The sequence below is a fragment of the Setaria viridis genome, chromosome 5, assembly GCF_005286985.2.
Source record: "Setaria viridis chromosome 5, Setaria_viridis_v4.0, whole genome shotgun sequence".
Lineage (NCBI taxonomy): Eukaryota > Viridiplantae > Streptophyta > Magnoliopsida > Poales > Poaceae > Setaria > Setaria viridis.
Genome location: NC_048267.2, coordinates 41677249 through 41701462, shown reverse-complemented (window position 1 = coordinate 41701462; position 24214 = coordinate 41677249). Strand labels below are relative to the sequence as shown.

General features: G+C 40.2%; 3 protein-coding genes across 4 annotated transcripts; all 3 read left to right on the top strand.

The window, feature by feature from the left end:
- The first annotated feature begins 40 nt into the window (after positions 1-40).
- Positions 41-3250, top strand: LOC117857781 (AUGMIN subunit 7). The gene is made up of 9 exons (XM_034740638.2): positions 41-287; positions 428-513; positions 603-664; positions 817-908; positions 1130-1255; positions 1431-1521; positions 2033-2140; positions 2283-2381; positions 2830-3250. The coding sequence occupies exons 1-9, from the start codon at positions 154-156 to the stop codon at positions 3016-3018; spliced, it is 987 nt and encodes a 328-aa protein (XP_034596529.1). The 5' UTR covers positions 41-153; the 3' UTR covers positions 3019-3250.
- A 3348-nt stretch (positions 3251-6598) lies between these two features.
- Positions 6599-21208, top strand: LOC117857010 (sister chromatid cohesion protein PDS5 homolog B). Of its 2 annotated transcripts, none has more exons than XM_072293838.1 (29): positions 6599-6884; positions 7869-8066; positions 8246-8427; positions 9658-9778; positions 9957-10169; positions 10250-10466; positions 10550-10695; positions 10769-10926; positions 11001-11150; positions 11236-11281; positions 11355-11546; positions 12688-12867; positions 13643-13794; positions 14614-14740; positions 15954-16100; positions 16173-16241; positions 16454-16578; positions 17240-17357; positions 17684-17818; positions 17916-18106; positions 18219-18369; positions 18454-18591; positions 18684-18761; positions 18870-19223; positions 19335-19363; positions 20030-20110; positions 20193-20260; positions 20659-20747; positions 20818-20959. In XM_072293838.1, the coding sequence occupies exons 1-29, from the start codon at positions 6792-6794 to the stop codon at positions 20851-20853; spliced, it is 3984 nt and encodes a 1327-aa protein (XP_072149939.1). In that variant the 5' UTR covers positions 6599-6791; the 3' UTR covers positions 20854-20959. The 2 variants fall into 2 exon arrangements, with proteins under 2 accessions (XP_072149939.1, XP_072149938.1); XM_072293837.1 differs by having other exon boundaries at positions 6600-6884; positions 20190-20260; positions 20818-21208.
- A 478-nt stretch (positions 21209-21686) lies between these two features.
- LOC117857012 (uncharacterized) lies at positions 21687-22879 on the top strand. Its single transcript, XM_034739481.2, has 3 exons — positions 21687-22333; positions 22445-22522; positions 22613-22879. Exons 1-3 carry the CDS (start codon positions 21766-21768, stop codon positions 22624-22626), a joined length of 660 nt encoding a protein of 219 aa, XP_034595372.1. The 5' UTR covers positions 21687-21765; the 3' UTR covers positions 22627-22879.
- The last annotated feature ends 1335 nt before the right edge of the window (positions 22880-24214 follow it).

Here is a 24214-nt window from a genome sequence, read left to right as displayed (position 1 = left end):
TTCGAATTTTGAAAGGGATTTGAGGGGAAAATAGATTTGGGGGATTAAAATCTTGGTACCATCTCGCTCGTTGGTCAGTCGCCGTCTGTTCGATCTCTACCATCCCCACCAGCAGCACCGGCCGGCCGCCGCGGTGAGCGGAGAGAAGCAGCCATGGCGTCCAAGCAGATGGAGGAGATCCAGCGGAAGCTGTCCCTGCTCGCCTACCCGCGGGCCAACGCCCCCGCTCAATCTCTCCTCTTCGCCGGCGTCGAGCGCTACCGCCTCCTCGAGTGGCTCTTCTTCCGGTAGGCGCCCACTCACCCGCGCCGCATTTCCTGTGCGCCTTTCCTATTCGGGGGTCGAAATCTCTCTGCTAGATTTGGTCTGCGATTTTTGAATTTCGTTTCGGAACTGAGGGTTGGCTCATTTGATGTGCGTTCCGGAGGCTCCTAGGCGACAGATCGCCGTTCACGCAGCAGAACTGGCAGGGGGATAGCCTGGACCGCGACGAGGAGAACAACAGAATACAACGTAAGTTTTTGGCTTCATAGGCTAAAATGCTTTCCATTCCTGGGTTCGTGCGTGGTGCTGACTGCTGACGGTGGCTTGGGGTTGTGCAGACCTGGCGGAGATAGCTAACTTCCTGGGCATCACACCTTCTGTGGACACCGAAGCGATTCAGGTGAGAGAAATGGCTGACCCTATTAGTGTTATGTGTTACATTTGCTGGATTTATGCTGTTATTGTTATGCAAATATGTCTAGTATGTCACTATTGCAAACTGAGATGCATGTTGTGTCATCTTTCGTGGGTTCATAATTGTCGACATTGCAGGGTAGAGGCAGCTATGAGGAGCGCGTGGAACTGCTCCGTCTCATTGTCGATCTAGTGGAAGCTAGTTGCTATGCTGACAATCCAGAATGGAGGTTGAGTTTACACACAACTATTTGTATCCAAATGAAATGTACCTACTATGATGATTGATAATTGTACAGGATATACTATACATAAATCATGGGCAGTTTTTGGTATTTTTTCTAACATTGTGATTTGATGCCAAATGGAATCTTTTACACAGAAACTTATTGTGTTAATTTGCATGTGAGGGCACTTAACATGAAGTACATAACAAATTTCACTATTGTAGTGTTGATGAGCAATTGGCAAAGGATGTGCAACTCGTAGATTCAATTGCTGAGAAGCAAGCCCAGATTTTTTCAGAGGAGTGCAAGCTTTTCCCTGCAGATGTTCAAATACAATCAATTTACCCTTTGTAAGTGTTCCCAATTTATGTTCTTGCCACATGTATCATTTAGGTGCTTTAGATTCCAAACATACTCAGAATTGCTCCACTAGTCTGGATCTTTATTGCCACCCTGTGGCCCCCACATAACAAAATTGTTAAAACCACCTCATGTATTCTATATCTTAGTTGAATTATTTTGCAGGCCAGACATAGCAGAACTAGAGTTGAAGCTCTCTGAGTATACCAAAAAGATGTCAAATTTGCAACAGATGGTTCAGGAGTTAGCATCAAAGGTACAACAAGATATAAGATGGTAATGGTACAAAAGTTTTCAGTTCAGTGCCACTTGCCCCAACAAACTTTGGTTTGTGTTGAGCGGAATCTGAGATAAATTTATCTGCAATAGCTGCACAGTTTTCTTAGCACTTCTGAAGCTTTAAATCTCACAGGGCTTGTGTGTTAATTATCACTGCCAGAGCCAGTCAACCTTGACGTACTATGATGTTCTAGGATGGCAGACAATGTCTTATAATCTTGTCTTGTTCATGCTCTCTACATCTCAACCTGCATATTACATATTTTTGGATAATTCCACATTTTATGTATCCTTCAAAGCATACAACCATTTAGCTTAACTTTGTTAATAAATAAACTTCGGGATACACTATGATCTGAAATTTGTGTGTTTCTTTTGTAACCTTACCCCAACTTTCTTGGGCAATTTTTTTTGTTGTTGTACTCGTATATTTCTTACTAGTCCTTAGCATGCTATTCCAAGCTAACAGTGTAGTTACTTGTGATTAGTATGATTACAATCCCAATGAAGACTATGCCGAGACAGAGTTGAAGTTGAGGGAACATTTGCAATCATTTTTGGAAACGGTTAAATCCTTCAATACAATATATACGAAGGTGAATATCTTATGCAGCAGTCCTACTTTCCCATAACTTTTGTATATATTCCAGATAGATATTCTTAGCATATGTTTTCTTTTAGCGATTATTATTTTTATGTGATGTATCGTTAGTTGATAAAGGTGAATTATCATCGTAGGAAATTCATCCTTGGACCCATATGATGGAGGTGCCACAACTGCATGGCTTTGGCCCAGCCGCTAATCGCCTGTTGGAGGCATATAACACCCTTTTAAAGGTAATTTTGGAACATTTGGTTCATTTGTTGGCCATTTTGTTGCTTATTTCTTTTTTATTACTATTGCTGACCTAGTGATCTGCACAATGTGATATTGCTAATCCAAGGGATAAAAATAGTTTGACCAACAGAAATAAAAGAGGGTGCATTTCTGCTGGAAAATGAGAAACATAAACTACTGCTTCTGTGCAGTTACTGAGCATTGAGCACTCTTCTTAATTGATAATCTTCTCTCTGAAATGTCTTGAATATGGTTGCATGACCTTATGTACAATTCATGCTCTGTCTTGAGAGTACCGCGCCTCTACAGTTAGCAGGAATCTTCACTTCTCAGGCCATTTCATTTCATGCTCTTTCTGACTAGATACTACACTCTGTTCTTTCTTGGCTACTTGTTGCTAACCTACAAAACATGCTTTGACCTGGGTGCTTATTTGTGATTTTCCAGTTCCTAGGAAATTTGAGGAGCCTGCGAGATTCATATACTGCAATGGCTGCTGGGTCACTGTCAGCGTCCAATGAGCCTTCATCAGTCACCAAAATCATTTCAGACTGTGAATCTGCATTGACATTCTTGAATCACAGCCTTTCCATCCTTTCAACTTCCGTGGCACGGGAGCAAGGGGAAACACTCTGATTTTACAGCACTGGTATATCAGGATACAGTTTCAGGGAACCTATCTAAGCCTGTAGTGATTCATTTGCTTTTAGTTTCAGCTGAGGCGTGCAGTAAAGATTTAGTGCCATTTGTTGGTGTGCTTAGAGATTGAAAGAACTTACTAAACATCATATCTGAGTTCTTTTCGAGGATTAACTGGACTTGTATATGTATGCCCTTTTATCCTTGAAAAGCTTTCTCTTATTGATCAGATCTTCTGAATTTTAAATGACATCGTCAGATACTTATACTTCTAGTGAAATTCTTTTTGTTGCGGAACACTCAGGAACACAATATAGCAGTTGTTCAAGGATGCCCGTATGGCTCACAGGCTCAGCCAATACAATACGGCGTTACATCTCACGCCTACCAAGCTCTTTACGGCTTGCACTTCTGTACTATGGGGTTTTTGGTTTAAGGGGGTTATAGTTTAGCCATGTCACATCGGATGTTTAGATACTATTAGAAGTATTAAATATAGTCTAATTATAAAACTAATTACACAAATGGAGTCTAATTCATGAGACGAATCTATTAAGCCTAATTAGTCCATGATTTGACAATGTGGTGCTACAGTAACCATTTGCTAATGATGGATTAATTAGGCTTAATAGACTCGTCTCGCGAATTAGCCTAAGAATTCTGCAATTATTTTTATAATTAGTTCATTTTAATCCTCCTAATTAGCATCCGAGCATCTGATGTGACAGGACTAAACTTTAGCCCATAGTATCCAAAACACCCCCTATGTTTAATCTTCCGCTTGAGAACTAGCCTCCCCAGTTATTACGGGCGAGAGGGACACCCAAGACGGTCGCACGGCTTGTCCGCGGACATCGCAGCAGGGCTTATGTAACGACCCTTGGACCCGGCGGCTCCCGTCTTGGCTCCAGCCTTCGTCGGAGCCGGACGATGCTTGTCATCGCTCGGCAAAGCAGCATGGTTCATCATGTAAACACCCTTCGATCCCGCGGCCGCCGTCGTGGCGCCGGCCTCCGTTGGAGCCCGGCAACTGTTGGGACACCTGCAGGATACAATTCGCCAACTCTGTGAGTGAGTGTGCAGGATAGCGAGAACGCAACGGTTTAGCTTCTGAGGGATCTTTCGCGCTTACTTCCCCGTGAAGGCCGAACAACCCGGAGGGGTCCGGCCGTGGCCGGCGCCGTTCCCGCCATGGCGCCACTGATGAGTGATGACGCGGGCGTACGAAATGTACCTGCTCTTGGGCATCCTCGCGGCGGCCTCGCAGGCGCAGGCGCCGAAGCAGAGCGCGAGCAGGAGGGCGAGGGGCAGAGCGCGAACGGTCGCCATGGGTCTCCTCCCTTTCTTCCGGTCTTCAACCGAGAGAGACTGCGAGTGGTTTCGCGTCGGGGTCTCGTCTGATTTATTGCGCGCGGCGGGGTGAAGATGGGTTCAGTCGTTCAGAAATCAGAACTTCGGAGCTTGTACGTGGATGTGTTTGGCGCCTTGGCGGCAGCTCATTGAAAAGTGAAGACGGAAGATTCAGCGGGGCAGAGGGCTCGTGATTGATTTCCCGGCGGGGCTCGTGATGTAGGTTCGGTTGCCGGATTCGTAGGTTCGGCAGGCGGCGACGGCGCGACGCTCAGTGCTACTGTTGGGCTAGTTTGATTCTATAAGACGCAGCGAGAGAAGAAATGGCCCAGAACAGGCCCAGTTAAATCTAAGGCATATGCTTTGCGTGAGCCTTTGCCGCTGCCCGCCCGTGGGCGGGAAACCAATTATTCGGTCAAGTCAAGTGGTCCTGTGGACCTTCTGAATGCAAACCGCCCTTCTTCAGTCTTCATCATCAGCGGCTTGCAAAATTTCGATTTATATCGGTGTATCAGACATTAAGACTAATGCGTACTTGTTACTATCGTCCACCACTGCGAAAATCAAACCAAAGCTAAAAATTCTTGTATGTGCTCGAAGAATATGTTTTTTCACTTGTGAGGACTAAAATAACACAAGAGATGCACGAGTCAGTAAAAGTGAAAGGGAGCCATGCAAAAGCCTCATTGATTTGTTGAATTCTTTTAGTGTATCACTAGTTGTTGTACTCTATATTAAATTCTACGGAAGGTCGTTGAAAAGGTGACTTCTGATTTGATGTCATGCTATCTCTACGGGGCTAGCTATATCATCCCTCTTCACTACGCTTGACTCTAAGAGGAAAGCCACGCCATCCCTTTTTAAGGGTGTGTTTGGTTTGAGGGTCGACGTGGGTTGGGATAGGTCGGACTTAGATGAACCCGTGTTTGGATGAAAATTCATGTGGGTTGGAATGGACCAGGAGGGAATATACCGTGGAGATGCAGGTTCATTGCGTCGGCTCAAAACGAGCGGATGCACTCGACCCACTTCCCTCCCGTCCATCTCCGTCTCCAGTCCGTCCACAGGAGGCACGGAGGCTCCCGGCGCAGGGCCTGTGGAGGCCACCAGTGCAGGGAGGCCTGCCGGCGCAATGGAGGCCGGCGGCGTTTCCCGACCAGGTGAAGGCAGCAGGCAGGGCTGGCAGTGGCCGGTGGTGAGGGCTGGGCGAAGGTGGAGGCAAAGGGCGGGCGGTGGCAAGGCAGAGGTAGGGGGCGGCGGTGGCGGCTCGGTGGAGCTCAAGCAAATAGATAAGGCACTGAGGGGAAAAAAGTGAAATAAAAAGGTGAATAATAGGTGAGCCCCGCAAGATGACATGTGAGGCCCGCTGGTAGCTGTTGCTGACACCGTTAAAATAACATTCATCCTATCCCTCTTAACCCCTCTAACCAAACAAAAAATTGAAATGGACTCGTCCTTCTAACTGAACACGAGATGGGTTGAATATAATCTAAAAAAGTGGGATGAACATAACTTATTCCACTTATTTTCAAAACCAAATACATAGTGATGTGCTCTTGTAAGTGGCCGGTCGCGACACAATTACTCGACGAAGTGGGCATCGTTGCGGGAGTCAGGACTTTAGGCCCCGTGTTTGCGGCACCCTTTCGCTAGCTAGCTCAATTTGCTGCTCGCGCGAGGTGGATTTGTGAGAGGAGGAGATCGATTTGATGCTTGTCATCATGTAGAGGTGGAACCACCATAAAAAAAATTATTTGGAGTGTTAGAGCATACAGGAGTAAGAGCAGCGCGAGAGTTGAAGCAACATGGATGTGGTTTGGAATGCTTCCAAACAAGTTCTAAACTTCAATATAGCTGGAAAAATTCACGTTTTAGGTTTTTTTTATATAAATAGGTCATGTTTTATATAAAAGTCACGTTCTAAACTACCAAACAGGTTTTTTATATAAACTAGACTATAATCGGGTATAATTTTTTAGCAGCTTTTTTATAAATCGCTAACTATAATTTGAAAAAGCGTGACCAAGCGATGATATGAACATTTCACAAAGTATCAGGGAAAAAAAAGAAGTAAACGAAATGAAACTACGGTTGAACTGATTTAATAACGATTTCACATGTGAGATGCGACACGTTTGAAAGCCAACATTTGAAGGTAATTTTTGAAAGTTAAACATTTGAAGTGGGATTTCGGTTTTTGTATAGTGCGTATCATGCTCCGCAGGGGCACCTTTACCACTGGCCGAACTCGCCGTCCCCAACTAGCCGACTCCGCGCTCTGACACACTGCTTTCTCCTCCAATTCATGGCCTCCGCCTCCGCCTCCGCCTCACCCTCCGTCCCCGCCCGCTCTCCCACCGCCTAGCATTCTAGGGTTTCGGATTCCGAGTTCCAGGCCGCCGTCGCCGCCGCGGCCCGCAATGCGTGACTCGCCGGAGCAGGTCGTGAGGGAGGTCGGGAAGCGCCTCGCACATCCGCGCCTAGGCAAGGACGCCCTCGTCAAGCTCCTCAAGGTGACCACTGCTCCGTTCTACCCGCTTCTCCTCCTGGCTCATTTGCTCCTCGATCTAACCCAGCGCGATTCCATTTCCCGTGAAACGCCGCGCCGCCTCTGTTTGTTTCGAATTGATAGGAGACCTTGCAGTGGTGCACTGGAGCGTTGCTAAGTTTGGTGGTATTTGCTACTCAAATTAGAAGTTAGGGTTCAGGGAAGTGGATGCAGTCTAGTGAGTCTACTGACAAGTTTCAGTGAATTTGAATACCAAGTTGCAATACGTATTGATTTTTATCTGAAGCTGGAGCGATAGTGCAGTAGCACTGAAGAAGTTGCGTGTATTAGTGTATACCAGTAGAGGATATCATGTTTGGTAACTATGGTGCTTATGTTTGAGCGAGTAGAGATATTCAAGAGTTGGTTTCTGAATTGGGAATATTTTATGGTTGATGATGAAGATTTGTGGTGATTATTGTTAATCATAAATGTTCCCCCTTCATTTGAAATTAGTTTTGTTTTAGGGTTATTTTCAAAGGTGGGGAATAAATTCAGCAATTTCCTATTAAAGACCTTCCTGCCAACTTGAAGCAGCAGAAAAGCATTCAGAAATTCAGTTAAAGTGCTTTGGCACTGCTTGCCATTCCATCTTTGCTTTCTTTCTGAACTGCTATAGCTGAAGGAAGCTTCTACGCATTATTTTCGCATGAAGATTTAGATGCAGAATGAAAGGACATATGAGGCATGGTCCTACTCATTTCTGTAAATTGACAGCGAGTCGTTAACGTTTCAATGATTTATTAGCTTTTAACTTGTGCAACTGTTGTTTGATCATCCAGTTGTTTTAACAGTTCAGCTTAGCATAGAAGTTTTTCTGGAACTAGCCATGAAGTTATACATTATTAATTCATAGTCAAGTTGGATAACCATAATGATGTAAAAGGTCAAATAATAGTGGAGTAATATTATTTACTTATCTAACACACTTTTTTTTCCTTATCTGCAGCAAGCTGAAAATGCATTATCAGAGCTTAGTCAATCATCCTCTCTGCAGGATGCTCTTCAGGCTTTGAGTAAATCTCTAGTCCAGACCACTTTACTCAACCATAAGGACAAGGATGTCAAACTTCTTGTTGCGGTTTGCTTTATTGAGGTTATGCGGGTCCTCGCACCTGATCCACCTTTTAGCGATGAAATACTTACGGTACTTAACAGTCATGCCACTTTTGTGCTACTGTATTTTGTGATGTGAAATACTACCTAATAGTTACATTTTTTTCAACAAAACATCTAAACTTCATTACTTTTGAGAATAAGTAGTGAAAAATAACAATTTGATCAAGGACTGCACTCAATAGCACTTGTTTAACTGTTTTTCCACAGGAAATATTTAGGCTATTTATCAGCATATTTGCAGACCTTGCTGAAACTAGCAGTCCATATCTTACTAGAAGGATGAAGATTTTGGAAAATGTTGCTGCGCTTCGATGTTCTATGATTATGCTTAATATTGGCTGTGAGGACTTGATTCTTGATATTGTCAAAATTTTCTTCTCATCAGTGAGGTACAAGTAAATCTATTGCTGATTGCTATTCTCTTATATTTTTATCAAACCATTATTTGGATTTGGTGCATTTGTCCATAATGTTGCTTTGCAAATGCAGTTGTTCTTTGTTGAGCATATTTTAGTAGTAATTGTGAGATGTGGTTTAAACATTTTCTTTTCTAATACATTTATCAGCTTATTTTCTGTCCACTTAGCTTTTTATGGAGAAATCTAAATCTAGGAGCTCTCAGGTCATCAAGACTTCCAATACTGTATCCCAAAAGTGCATCATTGTGTGCCTATTTAAAGAAAAACTGTATAATGGGACAAATGTGATTTACTTATTTGATGGAGTGGGTTCAACAAATGTGCCTTGGCCACCATAGAACTGTGCCAGTGTGCATGCTAAGCATTTGTGCATTTTCTTCTTCAAACTAGAATACTCATTTTTCTTCATTTATAGTGTTTCTTTTCCACTTAAGATTATGATTGAAATGTCATTCCTTCAATTCTGTTACCATGCTTGTATTTTTGGTAATTGCATGCTTGGGTTTTGATGACTATTTTATTCTTCTTGATGGTTATTAATTACCATGTGAACTCACTATTGCTGAAAACATAGTTGAAGCACTCCAATCCCAGACAACTCAGATTAATTCCTGTAAGATATGATATTCAATAGAATTGGTCAAATTTTCATGAGAGAATCCTGTTCCAATTAGAGGTGCAGTTTTGGAGCTAGTTAATTTGTGATTTTTTCAAAAACTTTTTCTTATTAATGTTTTTGAAGAAATAAATATCTCTGAACAAATGTATACCTGCAATCTCACTTGTATACTCTAGTATGATGTCCCATGCTGATATCATTGCTTGACCACACTTTGACCTATTTTTGGCAACTCACAAATTGCATTAGATTCAATATTAATCAACAGAACACATACATTACAACTATATAATTATGCCATGTTTTCTTCTTTTGCCTCCAAAGGCACGGAGGATCACGTGGTTAGCAGTATCGCTAAGTCATTTGTTTAATGGAAATATGGAATCACATGTTCCAATAAAAATGTATTTTTAAAAGAAAATATTGCATTATTGTTAGGATTTTTTTTTGGTATACTACATTCCTGATTCTTTCTGTGATTTGAATTTCTCAGTTTCATATTTGTCTGCCAGATAATTGTTTGACTCTTAAAACTTAATATGATGGCTTTAGTAACATCTTTTCTGCGAACATTTTTACAGGCAAGGTCTTCAGCAGAGTGTGCGCCAAGCCATGCTATCAATTATGACGCAAATATTGAATGAAAAAGTTACTCAACCTCTTTTGGATGTGATTTTACGCAATTTAGTAAAAGATGACAAGGTGTGTTATTTGCTTTCTAGTTTGTTTTCCTTGTTGAAGGGATGTTTCTCCAAAGCTTGTAGTTATCAGCGGTCTGGACAAATACTCATGCATGTGGGCACCTGTGTTACTCATTCTTGGGTCAAAGTATATGCTCAGCTTCAGCTAATGTTTAGCTTCTTCTTTTTTGCTTGTGCAGGGAGCATCTCACAAACTTGCTTTTGACATCATTCGTGATTGTGCTAAGAAAATGGAGCCTATCATTTGCAGTTTTTTGTCCTCATGCATTTTTAACAAGGATATGCCAGTTAATGACCTCAGGAAATTACATCATAAAGTTATTCTGGAAATATTCCAGTGTGCACCCCAGATCCTTTTTGCTGTCATTCCAAACTTGACACATGAACTTCTCGTATGTTGATTCTTTTTACTTTGTTACACCATTGTACCTGCATAACATTCTTCCTGAATTTATACCATCAATTTCTGTAGAGTGAGCAGGTTGATATACGGCTGGAGGCAGTTCACCTGATTGGGAGGCTTCTTGCCTTCTCTAATCTTCATTTTGGTCAAGAAAACAAGTTAGTTTTTACAGAATTCCTGAGGAGATTCTCTGATAAATCTGCAGAAGTTAGAATTGCTGCAATTGATGCAGCAAAAGCCTGCTACATGGATAAATCATCTGGGAATGAAGCGCGAGAAATACTTTGTATGGCTGCTTATATTGGTTATTCTTCTATCTAGATTGATGTGTTATCACCCCTTTCATGTTGATGTTCATTTCTTTTGCAGTGTCACTTCAAGGAAGGTTATTAGACTTTGATGAAAAAGTGAGGATCCGAGCTGTTAACACAGTCTGTGATTTAGCCAAATCAAATCTTAGCTCGTTTCCTCATGAAGTGATATTGCATGCAGCTGAGAGGCTGCGTGACAAAAAGGTGAGTATGAACTGTTTGTATTTCTCAATGCAGCTACTTCTCTACAGTACTTCACCCAAAACATACTTTGCAGGCATCTGTTAGAAAAAATGTAATGCATAAGTTGCTGGAGCTGTATCGGGATTACTGTGACAAATGCTCAAATGGAACTGCTACGGTCAACACTCATTATGAACAAATCCCAGCTAAACTTATAGTTCTTTGTTTTGATAATGATGTTGAGTCCTTCAGGTTTGTTCTTTTTTCTCCCTTTGTACATAGGAGCTTGTCCACAGTTCTGAATTCTGGCTTCTTTATTATGGCAGGCCACAGAATATGGAACTCATATTTTCTGAAGAACTCTTTCCATCATCACTTTCTCCAAAAGAAAGAGCAACACATTGGATTGAGTTCTTTTCTTATTTCAAACCGGAGCATATTAAGGCTTTGAACATCATCTTTTCTCAGAAGAGAAGGTAGATATCCCGTATTCACAACACATCATATATTAGTGCAATAAACTGTACGCAACACATTTTATGCTAAAGAAGTTTACTTTAGGTTGCAATTGGAGATGCAAGCGTATTTATCACTCCGAGCAAAGAAGGTTTGTAGATTATTAACAAATTGGCAATGACAATTGATCTTTTTTCTCAAAATGAAGATTTCATGTGCTGTAGGAGGAACCTTCAGATGAAATACAGAAGAAAATCAGTGTATCATTCAGAAAGATGGCAACATCGTTTTCAGATACCGCTAAAGCTGAAGAGTGCTTTAAAAATTTGCACCAGATGAAAGATAATAACATATTTAAGGATTTGGTTGAATTAATCAATGAGGGGACAACTTTTGCAACAGGCCGTTTGACCAGAGTAATACTCCTTTAGTCCTTTTATGCTGCAAACTGTTTGATCTCTCCATGGTTTTGCTATCTTTTCTTGAATACTGGTTTCTGTTATCATGAGAATCCCACCAATATCAACTTATTGGCGATGTTGTAGTTCATAGTTTCTAGGTTTCACTGCACAATGTTCAATTGTTTTATTGGTATCTGTACTCCTTAGTCGTAGTTGTAGAATTGTACTTACTTATCAACTAGTCTTCCTGATAGCCCCTTTCAATTGACACCTGTGCAAGTGTGCATGCCTTTCAAATTTGAGAACTAACGGATAGAATAATCCTCACAAAAGTTAGTAGCAGAATTTGTCCTTTTCTTTTATCGCTCTGTAATTTAAATTCCAACTTTGATATTTTTATGATGCATTGTTCCTAAATTGTGCATCGGTTTACTGCTCCCCCTATTATCTGCTCTCATCTTGCTGTATTATTTGCTACCATAACAGACACACAAAACTCAGTGAACAAACTGTAAGATGCCAAGATGCATTGAGGGAAGAAAACATTATCAGATTTTTTTGTCTATTATATGATATTATGCGCCATTAGAAGTCTATTTATCTTTTTTTAATGATATGCATCTATTCACCATGATTGAGACACTCAGTAAATATTCCAGTGGGTAAGTCTATTACAGTTTTATAGCAGTTCCACATCCTGATATACCTGTTAGTACAAACATAATGTGAACTTTCCATCTTCAGTTTCTTACTAAAGGATAGGGATGTGAATTGGTGCCCCTAAGGGTCTTCACCAACCCTCTTTAGTTCAATTAATTTGACTAGTTTTCCAAAATGTCACGTGTTTTGGAAAATTACTTTAATTAATTAAATTAAAGAGGGTTGATGGTGCCCCTAGGGTCACCATTTTGCACCCCTACTACAAGCGGCTAACTTTAAATTCTGTTTAGATATAAAACACTCACTGAACATATTGATCTATTCAATTTTTTAGACTTATAAAAGGACACATCTCAAGCGTCATACCCCTAGTTTTTTCTATTCCTTTTCCTTCGCCTGCAGAAGTGCTTTTCTTAATACATTTATCCTAATGGATTGTTAAAGGTTCAGGAATCTGTGCTCTTTTCGTCTGACAGTGTGTTTGCAACATCTGCAGGATTCGTTTCTCAAGAGAATCGGACACAAACATCCAATGCACAGTTTCTTCAAAATTCTGTCTATAAAATGTTTGTACTCTATATTTAATCGGGAGATAGTCTGTGCTATCTTTGAATCTCTTTTATCCTGTGGAAATGGACTAACCGATTATGTGGAGTCTGCTTGTGATCTTTTACTGGTAAGCATATCTATGATAATATAGAAAGCACGGGTCCAGGTAGATCCAGCAGTTTTTACCATCTCCATCAAATTAGAAGGGTGCATTTCAACTTTAGGCCCTCCATCCTCCCAAACATGCTCACAATTTAATTGGGCATCCCTTAGTTGCACTTGCACCAATAGTTGTGATTCCTCACCTAAATTCCCTAATAATGGTTAAAACCTTGTAAAACTAACTGCTACCTGTTTCTTCATAGGCATACTGATTGTACTCTTCACTGTGTGATTTGTTTATGATTTTCTGCATTTATCTTTTTTTTTGGCAATTGGTTGCAACAGCTTGCATGCCTCCAGCTAGTAGTTAAATGGCGAGCAAGCTACATGTTTCTTTGCACGCATCACAAATTCTACCCTTTGTTGTAAGCCAGGGTTGGACGTGTTAATCTGGCCCCCTCATGGATAATTTCTGGCTCCATCCCTGCTCTGAGCCTGCAACTTGTTTATGATTTTCTTCTGCATTTTCAGTCTTCGTCCTTGATTGTACTATGATGTACCTAACAATGTTAAAAACTGCTTAGCTGTAGATTCAATGTAAAGAGCACTCTTGTTTGACTTCCTACTGATGCTTATTACTATCTCCACACTTTCAATCATGTTAAACAAAACTATCATCTATCCATGATTGATTGTATGAGTTGTATCTTACTAGTTTAATTTAAGATTGAGTTTATTCATGCCTGTTCTTATGCAAGAAGCATCTTTTATGCTTCTCACTCAAAGGTGTAACAATGTAGGTAGTTGCAATGGTGTTTCCATCATTATTTGGAGGGTCAGAGGAGTACTTGCTTAAGTTATTCTCAGAAGAATCAGTCCTGATAAATGAGAAGACTCTCCGGATGTTGGCACATTTGGCAAAATCCACACACCATTTATCTATTAATTTCAGGTAAATGCATCTGTATGTGAAACTGGATTGTCTTGATCTGTTTGTTTCTTGATGATTATTCTGAACATGACTAATGCTTATGTAAGAAGTGCAAACATTATCTCTTAGTAGATCCATAGGGAAATATGTATACACACACAGTGCAGGACGAGGGAAATATAACAACCTATTTGAGAGACTAAGGCACTCTTAAAATTTGATATCTGTATCAATACTTTACCTCACATATGAGTTATCAAGGATAAGTTCTGATTTACTTGTGCGCTGCGACATGTTACGTCAAATCTTGAAAATCATTCTAAGCTTCGTATACAGATCAAAACTCAAAGAGTATATTTACTGTATTTGTTATTTTCAAGGAAAAAAGTCCACTTTACTCCACTGTGAAGTATCGTGAGAGCTCACTTAACACCTTATGTATTTTCTGCTGTGTTTGAAGTTCGCAACCCCTTGTTTCATAATACCGCTGCATTAAACCCCTAATGATGGTTACACTATCTTTATTCGCAGGGTGGACATGATTTAAGTGGTTTAGTCCACGTCATTCAGCCAGCTGGCCATCCAATGAGGCTAAACCACATAAACGTTGTCCACCCTTGCAAAATTATCATTATGGGTTAGTCGCACTGATATTAGGAAGCAAGGGGTCAGACAGACCAGAAAATATTAAAAAAACTTAGCAAATTAACAGACTCACAATACTTTGTTATGGTAAAGTGAACTTTTCCCAATTTTCTAAAGAAGTGACTACAGTATATCTGTTTGTAAGAGGGAGGTTCATAGATTTTATATTAAAGAATCTTTTATTTCTGTTTCCAGCAATGTTGTCTACCCATTACTGGAGCAAAAATGTATTGAAGGAACTCGTGCTGAATCAAAATATGCTATCACTGCAATTGCTTCACTGCACTCCCCAGATGATCAGAGATTTGCTAAATTATGCAAGGTAGGTGGTAGTTCAGACGCTTTTAGTGATTTGTTATTATATTTCTGAATGTCTGAATCCACAATTAACATTATAAAAAAATGAAACCACTGTTATTTTATAAAAATGCTGTATTTCATGAATGATGGTAGTTTGTGTTCCAGCTGTTACATTTTCACCAAGCTTCCAAGCTGAGTAACATATTAAAATGAAAAGGAATTCCTGCCATTGCACAACTTTTTTCACATGACATTAATTAATTTTCCGTTCATGCTCACCTAACTTTGTTTATCTCATTCTTATCCCATTTGGTTGCTTCTCACTCGCTGCAAGGTTTACATTGCTGTTTGTGTATACTTGTATATGCTGTTTGGGGCCGGACCTGGCCCTGGATGTGGTGCTGCAGCAGCAGTCGGCAGCAGGGGATTAGAATTAGTTTGTGTAGGTTTGTTAACAGATAAGATTTGGTTAGCTATTTGGATAAGATTTGTTAGTAGACAGCCGAGTTCCTAGTTTAGCAAGCAAGAAGTAGTCGAATTCTCCATCTGATTACCTCTTGCCGTTCATCACCCAATAATCTAACGATAACATCTGATTACAAGTGGCATCATTTATGCGATCCCTCTTTACAATTAACGTGTGTTTTTGAGATTACAAGAGAAACCCCTCTTTTAATCAAATAAAAGCTTTTGAGATTTCTCTTCATTTTATTCACTAGTGTAAACTATAAACTGCTAACTTAGAGGCAAGGTGACACATCCAGCTTTTATCTGTTTTGTTTATGGCTTAGAGCAGGATAAAGATTAAAAGATGATGTAGTAGGTTATGCTGCAGAACTCATGTCGCTAATGTCCAAAATTTTTCCATGACATAATCAAGTACTCCCTCCGTTTTGAAATATATGACGTTTAGGACAATCTATTTAGTTAAAACTAAAGTAATTTGCTTGTCTAGACATTATATATTTAAGAATGGAGGCAGTATCTACTTACTAAATATGTATTGTATTAATCTTTATTTATTGTTCTTACTAAGCAAATATTATGTTCAGCATGGTTTATTGGTCCCATATTGAAATGCTTAATACTGTTGCAAAATGGTATCTATGATGCTATGCTACTAAAAATGTTTGTTGGCAAGATAGGTCCTTGTTTTTAACTCTTTTTTCCCCCAACTTGACACCATATGACCATTTCCATTGCGTACAATTTATGTCATCTATTCTTCTCTGCAGAAAGTTGTTGCTGGTCTAAATGATAATTGCAATGTTCCAACACTATTACAGTCTTTGGGCTCAATATTGGAGCATTCCCCTTCTGTCTATGAGTTATACGGCAGGCAGATCATCAATTCCATTCAAGATATTTTGTTGTCAACTGAAGTAGGTATTTTTATATAGTAATATGTAGTCTAGAGTTAAACAAGCTTATTTGTGGTGCTTTGGCCTATGCAGTTCATTTCATCATCTGAACAGTCATCCCTTGATGGCAATTCTGCATGCTGCTTCTCATGCAAACTGAAGGTAAGCTCACTGTTCGAAAGGAAACAATTGATTCATGGTAGGTTGAGTGTGGATGAAATTGACTTAAGGGCTTCTACATATTGCATCCACTTTGGAAACAACTTTCTTCTAGACTTCTACTTTTACTAGCATGCTGGCATGGGTGGGGCGAAACAAGAGACTATTAGGGATGCATCTGTGTTCTGGTCTGACTTTTCTGTGGTCTATTGTAGGTTTATTGTCTCAAAGCACTTGTCAAAGGCTTTTTACCAAGAAGTACTGCCCGTGCTCGAATTAACAATGTTCTGGGGAAGCTGTTGGAGTATGAGAAGGGTCTTTTCCCAGACATTGCTCTATGGTACGTCTTTGTTTGCTAGCTCTCATTCGGCTTAAACCCCTTTCTTTTCGGAAACGATTTACTATTCCAAATTTTGTGTTTGTTTACTGATAACCTCAGATTTCAGGCAACTGGTGAGGTGGTGATACTAATTTATATTTTTAGAATAAAAACTCTGAAATGTGTTATTACTTGGTTGATTAGCATTTCTATGATATTTGTTGAGGTCAATTTTTCTAGTTTGAAAAATCAAAATCTTATGCCTTCTCTGCTTACAAGTCATCCACTATGTGCTTTACAAGTTTCATTTTTATATTTTTACCAATGTTCTAGAGTTACTGTGATTGTGAAACATGGCAGTAATTTAGGAATGTCAGTCCATTGCAATCGGATGCTTCTTGGTTAGTTCAATGACAGGAAGTAGAAACTTAATGAACTTTTCTAGAGAGATAAGGAATGTTGAATTACTTTTATTACCTGCGGTTTGTAGAAAATAAATAAGAGTTTTGTGCATACTCAAAAGACCAGTTACTCTAGGAGAGTTCCACTTATTGTAATACAAATTCCATGAACGATCATGTTCTATGAAGTTCACTAGACGAGTTTTTTTATTCTGTGTTAGTTTCCTTTTATTTTTGCACCAATGAAATACTGATTTTGTTTCCTCCTATGCTGTATTCAGTGAAAATGATAGTCCGTATCTGCAACTGGCTGCTGGGAAATCTGTACTGCAATTAGCTACAAGATGGGATTCACATATTTCACCAGAATTATTTCGTAAAACAATTCTCATGGCAAGGGTATTGTCAATATTTTGCACTGCTAATTATTACCCTGTCTTTATTTTTTATATGGAGGCAGCATTTCTGCCCATTAACCCTTCAAAATTAGTTGGTAATCTAGTTTTTAGGTCATTGATTTTGAGGTGCAATCTTCTGTGGACAGATATGTATGCTTGCATGCATCAGTTCGCCTTACATACCTTGGTCCAGTAGTGCAATTATTATTTGAGACCATGATACTGACCGACCTATCATAGTTCCATATTTCAAACCTATTATTGGAGGATCTCTGCATTTTAGTACTTTCCTATCCTTTTGTAATGTATATTCTGTTTGGCTTCCAGGATCCTTCATATATTGTTCGTAAGTCATTTATTTGCAAACTTTATGGCCTTTTGAAGAGACGTGCTATCCCAGTTAGATATGCATGTGCTTTTGCACTTGCGTCAACAGATTGCTCTGGAGATGTCCGTGCTGAAGTAAATGCCCTGTTCTTTTTTTCTATTTTTGTCAGTTTTCTATATATATGCCATACAACTTGTGTGTGCTCAAGGGGTTTCCCTGTACTGTTCCTAGTCAGCAAGTTACTTAAGTGAAGTGCTAAAGGAGCAAAGAAGGTTTTTTGTTCAACAGAACAGAGCAAGCAAAGATTCTATTGTGGACAACCCAGCATATGCTGTGGTTTTCTTGATCCATACTCTAGCATATGATGGGGGGCTCCCTTCCAATTTTTATGAAGATGAGACTAGCTTTCCTGAAATTTGCAGGTATTTTCTTATTTTATTTTTGGATCCTGCTGCAAGTTCCTTTGGTACTTAAGTGATTCCTGTGGCTAGAAAATTTTGGTATTTCTTATGCGTTCCTTTGTTTTATTGACAGCCCGCTTTGTGTGATGTTGAGGGAACTAGTTGAAATAGACAGTTTTAACAGAACTGAACATGGTCCCGCAGCCAGTTCTGTATCAGTTCTGTCAGGGATCTTCCGTGCTATTCAGAAGGCTGAGGATCCAGCTGATTCTGAGATCACTCCGGTTTGTATTTTGGCCACTGTTAGACATGTACTATTTGCTTACCATTTTGTCATCAAACACTGATGTCCTAAGCTCCTGTCACAGAAACTGCACATTCTCTCGAAAATTGGCTTGCTTATTGTAAAAGAACTTGATAAGCATTGCAAGATGTCTGATTCTCCACGCCATGTTCTCTTGCCCTCATCTTACTATAAATTATCTGGGAGTGAAAGAAAAGCAGATGTAAGCCACTCTGTAAATTATTTGAATCCATAGCTTAGTCTACCTTTGCATTATAACTAACTTTTCATCTGGCTCCATTATTTCTAATGCAGGAATGCTGCCAAGAAAATTTCATTAGTGATAAGCTTGTAAAGAGAATTCTCAAAGCTCATGAACCTTATAAACATCAGGTATATTCTGTCTGCATTGCCCCAGTTTCATCTTCTTTTAAATATATAATTGTACACAATCTAGCCCCTAACTTGGTGATGGTCTAAGCTGATTGACATGTATTTCAGGACAATGTTAAATGCTCTGTTGTTTCTGAGAGGGTATCAAATGAATCTGCGCCTGATCAAATGAATGCAAGTGTTTGTGATAAAGGGAAAGGGAACAGAAGTTTGGCATCTGAAAAAGCTGTGTCCAAGAAAAAGGATCAGAATACTAATAATAGCTTGGAGAAAGAAAATGCATCGTCTTGTGGTTCTGCTGGCACAAAGTTGTCATCTCCAGGCTCCTTGGGTTTAGCTAAGGAAGCTGATTCTAGAGATTGTGTCTCCCTCTTGGATAAGCAGAATCGTCCTATGAGTAGGTGCTCCACTGGGGAGACTAGAGCTTCAAAGGCAGATCGTAACTTCTGTAGGAAAACTGTGGTATGCTCATATTTGCTAACCTCTGATCAAATTATAATTTTGGCTAGATAATGATTATCTATAGTTTCCTGCACAAACATTTACATCAATATTTTTTTATTGTTTTTGCAGGACCTTTCCAACTTTCATCTCAGAGAATGGTAAGCAGAACAGTTTGTCACGATTTCCTTGTTTGCAAACAATTTGTCGCCTGCTTTGCATTGTTTAGTATATGCACATGACTAAGCTGATATCGTGAAGTGACTTAAATGTGTCTACAAAGGTTACCTCATGAAGTCATGATATCATGTTTTACACCATTGAAGTGCAATATATCCTGTGAATTATTCTTGAACTAGCTGTATAGGGCTACCTTTCCCCCATTTTCTGCCCAATGTACAAGAACTATAGCAAAAGGTTCGTAATCTGAAAACAAACTTCCAGAATTCAAGAAAGAAATTTAACCTATATAGACCTGATTCTGATAGATCAGTTTTACTTGGGCTGTTTAGTTATCTCTCAGATAAATTCAGAAATTAAATTGCACATGCTTTATCTTTATATCCTGCCGTGGTCTGGATTTCTGGTTACTAGTTCTTGGATAGCATAGCAGGCATATGCTTGCCAGTCCAACCACACTCCGTTTCAATCAACAGAAACAACAACTTTGTTCCATAATTGTGCTTGACTGCTGGTGTTGCAAGTATAACAAGGGAGTTGAAATGAACTTGTTCAACTTATTCAATAAGTTTGTTTTTGTACTTTACTCCAAATTTATCTCGCAAGTTTTCATTCTTTTGATGATACTAATTCTAAATTATTTATAGTTCCTTCAAGAAAGATCGTGGCAAGGGTTCATCTGAATCCCAGAAGCATGAAGCTTTGCTTCCTGGCTCTTCGATTTTATGGTGAGAATTATTCCCTTTTATTTTCATTTTGAACCTTTGCCAACTTCCTATCTATGACTACTTACATATCAACTTGCAGCAGTGAACTTGAAGACGTTGGTGATTGCGGTGACAATTTTGTGAAACCGCCTTTATCAAACAACATAAGAGGTAAGCACCCTATGTCCAGGATTCATTTTACCAGTGCATAAAGGCCAATGACTGTACAGAGTTCATATGGGCAGATGGCTCTGAGACTAAATCCGCGGATTGCGGTTGATCTAAAACTGACTATGTGAGGTCTTGATTCTTGAACTGCCTTACCTGACTGAACAAAATATAATACTATAAGTTGTAAATCAAAGCTCAACATAATAGTGGTTCTGATCAGCAGTATGGTACTGGTACTACCTTGAATAATTAAATTGTTAGTCCAATTCTACAAGGTGCTTTTATTCTGACAATTTGTGAGGCTGATGAAAAAATGTGTTACGACTTTTATGTGTCTAGAGACCCTTATGAACTCCGTGTTTGTATTTCATGTACTAATCCAGTTCAATACATTGTAGTGGACCTTAAGAAAAAGGGCAAGAGGGCGTTAGAGTTGGTAAATTCGCAGAACAGTTCTGATGTAACTGGTGTTGACACAAGAGATAATGTAAGCCGTGAAAACAAAGCATAATCTCATTTGTATCATGGATTTATCTCTAATTTTTGCTTTTTCCCAGGTTCGACGCACTAGAGCAAGGAAGGTGCGAGTGTAAACAGCTAGTTGAATCTAATCGTAGTATTTATCTGATTGTCGTCCAATGTAAATACTTAGTTTTGGAATCATTTTTATCCAGTGTGCATCCGCTTTCAAGTATTTTGGACCAAGAAGCCTTGGCCCTGCTTTATATTGAAAAAGCACAGTACGCCGGGTTACGGGCTTTACAAAGTTAGCAAAGTAGCGACCCCCATCCGCTTGCAAGTATTGCTGATGGTTACGAAGATCTTGGTCTCGATCATCCATGTAACGTTGTTATTTATAAATACAGACGGGCATGTGAGTGTCGTGTGTGATATCTTCTCTAATGTTATCCTTGATTGGTAGTTCTGTTGGACATGTTAGTCTGCAAACTTGGTACGGGCTTGTGCTTTTTTCATCTTTATAAGCTCGTCCATGTTCTGATTTTGTTACTGCCAGTGTAACTTGATGCTGTATGATTGTATCCAAGCACGGAAATGGACAGAGGCCCAAAAACGCTGCATGAAAATTATCGGCGTAGCACTATGCCACACAAGAGGACGATGCCTTCATCGCCATGCCCCTAAGGCCCATCGAGCGGCTGCCTCGTACTGGATGCGAATGCTAGCTAACTAGCGTTAGCGTATTCACGCGAAACAAAATATTTGAACTCGGAGTAAACCACCGACGGATTGTAGAGGTAGAGAAGTTCGAGAGAAGAGAGAGAGATAACCCGAATATACGGCAGCAACAACCAATAGCGTATCTCCAGAAGTTGCAACGGACGTGGGATCAGGGATATGCTGTTAACGACATGCCTTTCCCGATCTCAAAACCTACCAGACCTTCCCTATAAATTGCCCCCCTCTTTTCCCGTAGCTTCATCCCACGCACAGCCAACCAAAAGTCCAAAACCCCCTTTGGCGCCTCCATCTTCATCCAAAGAGAGATGGCGCCATCAAACAAGCTCACGCTGATCGCATTGCTCGTCGCCTTCGCCATCGTCGCTCCGTCTGCGGCGGTTAGAGATGGAGGAGCAGCCAAGGATGCCCCGGCGCCGGCGCCGTCGGCCAGCGGAGAAGCTACTGTGCACCCCATGGGCTTCTTTGATGATATCCTGGACGATATAATCCACTTCCGCATCCCTGACCTGCCTCTGCCACCAATCCTGCCTTGCCCTCCTGATTTCCCCATAAAAATCCCGTTCATCCCCTGCTACAATGAAACAAACACGCTGGAGTGCAGGTCGTCGCTGGCGAAGTACATGCCGCCATGCGCCGGCTTCCTCACCGACGCCGACGACAGTGGCAGCGCGTCCTCGCCTCCGAAGGAGTGCTGCAACGCCATCGGATCGTTCCTCGAGGATCCCATCAGGGCTCTGTGCCTCTGCCACGTCGTGAACGGCGACTTCGGCAAGCTCCTGAAGGCGCCGATGAACCCCAAGCGGGCCAACTCCTTCCTGCAGCAGTGTGGTTTTGAACTATCATCGGCCCAAGTATCCAGGATCTGCTCCGGCAGTAAGTCTTTATAAGTTTTCTTTTTGTCTCCTGATTATTAGATTGCATATATGGTTCGTACTATGTAATATTATCCTTGCAACAAAGATTAAACCTTGATGGCACCGACAGATACTACGCTCACCATTCCGCCGATGGATGCTCCGAGTCCTCCACGTCCACCAACTTGGCGCCACCACGGAACAAAGGGTTCGTGTGCTTTACTTTCATTAACTAGTTTTGTGGCAAGTGAATTATTTGCTTGGTTTGTGTATATAACATCCATGTTATTCTTGGCAGGTGGATCGCCATAAGAGGCACAGGAGAGGTTGATCGATTCTTCCATCAAGAGTAATAGGAGATAGGGATTACAGATCCATGATCGTCGTCGTAGTATTTGTGGTGTGTTAGGTATTAGTGGTGTGTTAGGGATATGTTACAACCTCTTGCCATGGAAGAAATATCTAGATTATTTGAGAATTATATGTGTGCCCTGTGTCGTCGCAGGATGTGTGCCTTGTGTCGTCTTGAATGCTCTATGAATCTAAGATGGCAAATATGCAGACAGTTTGGGAATGATTTTGTATTCGGAATTCCTAACGACTACTCCAGTAAAAACCTTTTTCTGTTGTCAGTCGAATCTTCCCCGTCAAATCTCTTTCTCGCCCAGCCCATGAAACGCATGCGGAAGACGCGGGGATACGGCCCAATAGCTCAGCACCTGGCAATTAATGGGTCCTTTTTTTTGGATCCGTAGGACTAGTGAAGTTTTTAAATTGCTTTATTTTTTTCCGTGATCCGCATGCCGCTTTTTTTCTCTCCAGCTTCACTAGTGAAATTATAACAGCCGTTTATTTCTCCATCGCACAACCAGGCCGTTGCTTCTCGTTTCTACTCCACGTGATAGTTAGGAACTCCGTAATTTTTTGTATTTGGCTGTTTTTTTCTAAATAATTATCTCTATACAATGTGATCTTTTTTAATTTGTTGTAATTTTTATATATGGTATTTTTGTCGTACTGTTTTGTATGTCAAGATATGTGTGAGGTGAAATGCATTATTTAATGATGCAAGAATTTTTTTGTATTGTTACGATCAAATTAAAAGTTGTAATCGCTTGGCCTCAATCAAATCAATCTTATGCTCTTGTAATAATAATCTTTTCTTGTAATCTTTTTGTTAACAGATATGTTTCCACTTCGGGGGTTTGGTTACCATGGGGATATGTTTTTTTTGCCCGATTCCGTGGTTTGTTTTAGTAGATTTTAATGCAAAGTTGTTTGTATGTTACGCAAGTTTAAGGTATGTTTTTTTATGTCCAAGATACGTGTGACTTATAAGCTTTTTGTTTAACAGGTATGTTTCCTCTTTTGAGTTTTGGTTAACACGGGGGTATGCTTTTCTTTGGCTGATTCCGTTGTTTGTTTTTCGATCAATTTTATTATAAAGTTGTTTGTGTTCCACGAAGTGTCATTTCTTTTGGTTGGATCAAAGCAATAGTAGAATCTATAATGTTTTATACGTATGTCTTTTGCGAAAAATAATATAGACGCAGATACTCACGACACATTAACACATACAAGCGCGCGTGCATGCACGCATGCAATTTGAAAACATTATACAGATGCAAACCCTCGTATACACATACAACCACGCTCACCCCTATGAATATGCGCATGCAAAGCTCCTGTATGATCATCTCTGGTAGACTAAGTCGGTAGATCTTATGATTGACAAAGACATCTCGCTATCAATGGGCACATCACCTGTCACTGGAAAAGTAGCCCCATTAATTTCTAGAATAAATTTAGAAAAAAATACGAGCATCGGTACTGAGTCACAGACTCGATCTGGACGGGTAGGTTCCACCATAAGGTACGTTCCCAACTAAGCTACACAAGT

Coding starts and splice junctions, on each gene's coding strand:
- LOC117857781 (XM_034740638.2), top strand. CDS start 154: ATGGCGTCCAAGCAGATGGAGGAGATCCAGCGGAAGCTGTCCCTGCTC. Junction 665..816: donor TGGACACCGAAGCGATTCAG/GTGAGAGAAATG, acceptor TCGACATTGCAG/GGTAGAGGCAGCTATGAGGA. Junction 909..1,129: donor GCTGACAATCCAGAATGGAG/GTTGAGTTTACA, acceptor TCACTATTGTAG/TGTTGATGAGCAATTGGCAA.
- LOC117857010 (XM_072293837.1), top strand. CDS start 6,792: ATGCGTGACTCGCCGGAGCAGGTCGTGAGGGAGGTCGGGAAGCGCCTC. Junction 17,819..17,915: donor CTGGAGATGTCCGTGCTGAA/GTAAATGCCCTG, acceptor TACTGTTCCTAG/TCAGCAAGTTACTTAAGTGA. Junction 20,111..20,189: donor CCTGGCTCTTCGATTTTATG/GTGAGAATTATT, acceptor ATCAACTTGCAG/CAGTGAACTTGAAGACGTTG.
- LOC117857012 (XM_034739481.2), top strand. CDS start 21,766: ATGGCGCCATCAAACAAGCTCACGCTGATCGCATTGCTCGTCGCCTTC. Junction 22,334..22,444: donor ATCCAGGATCTGCTCCGGCA/GTAAGTCTTTAT, acceptor TGGCACCGACAG/ATACTACGCTCACCATTCCG.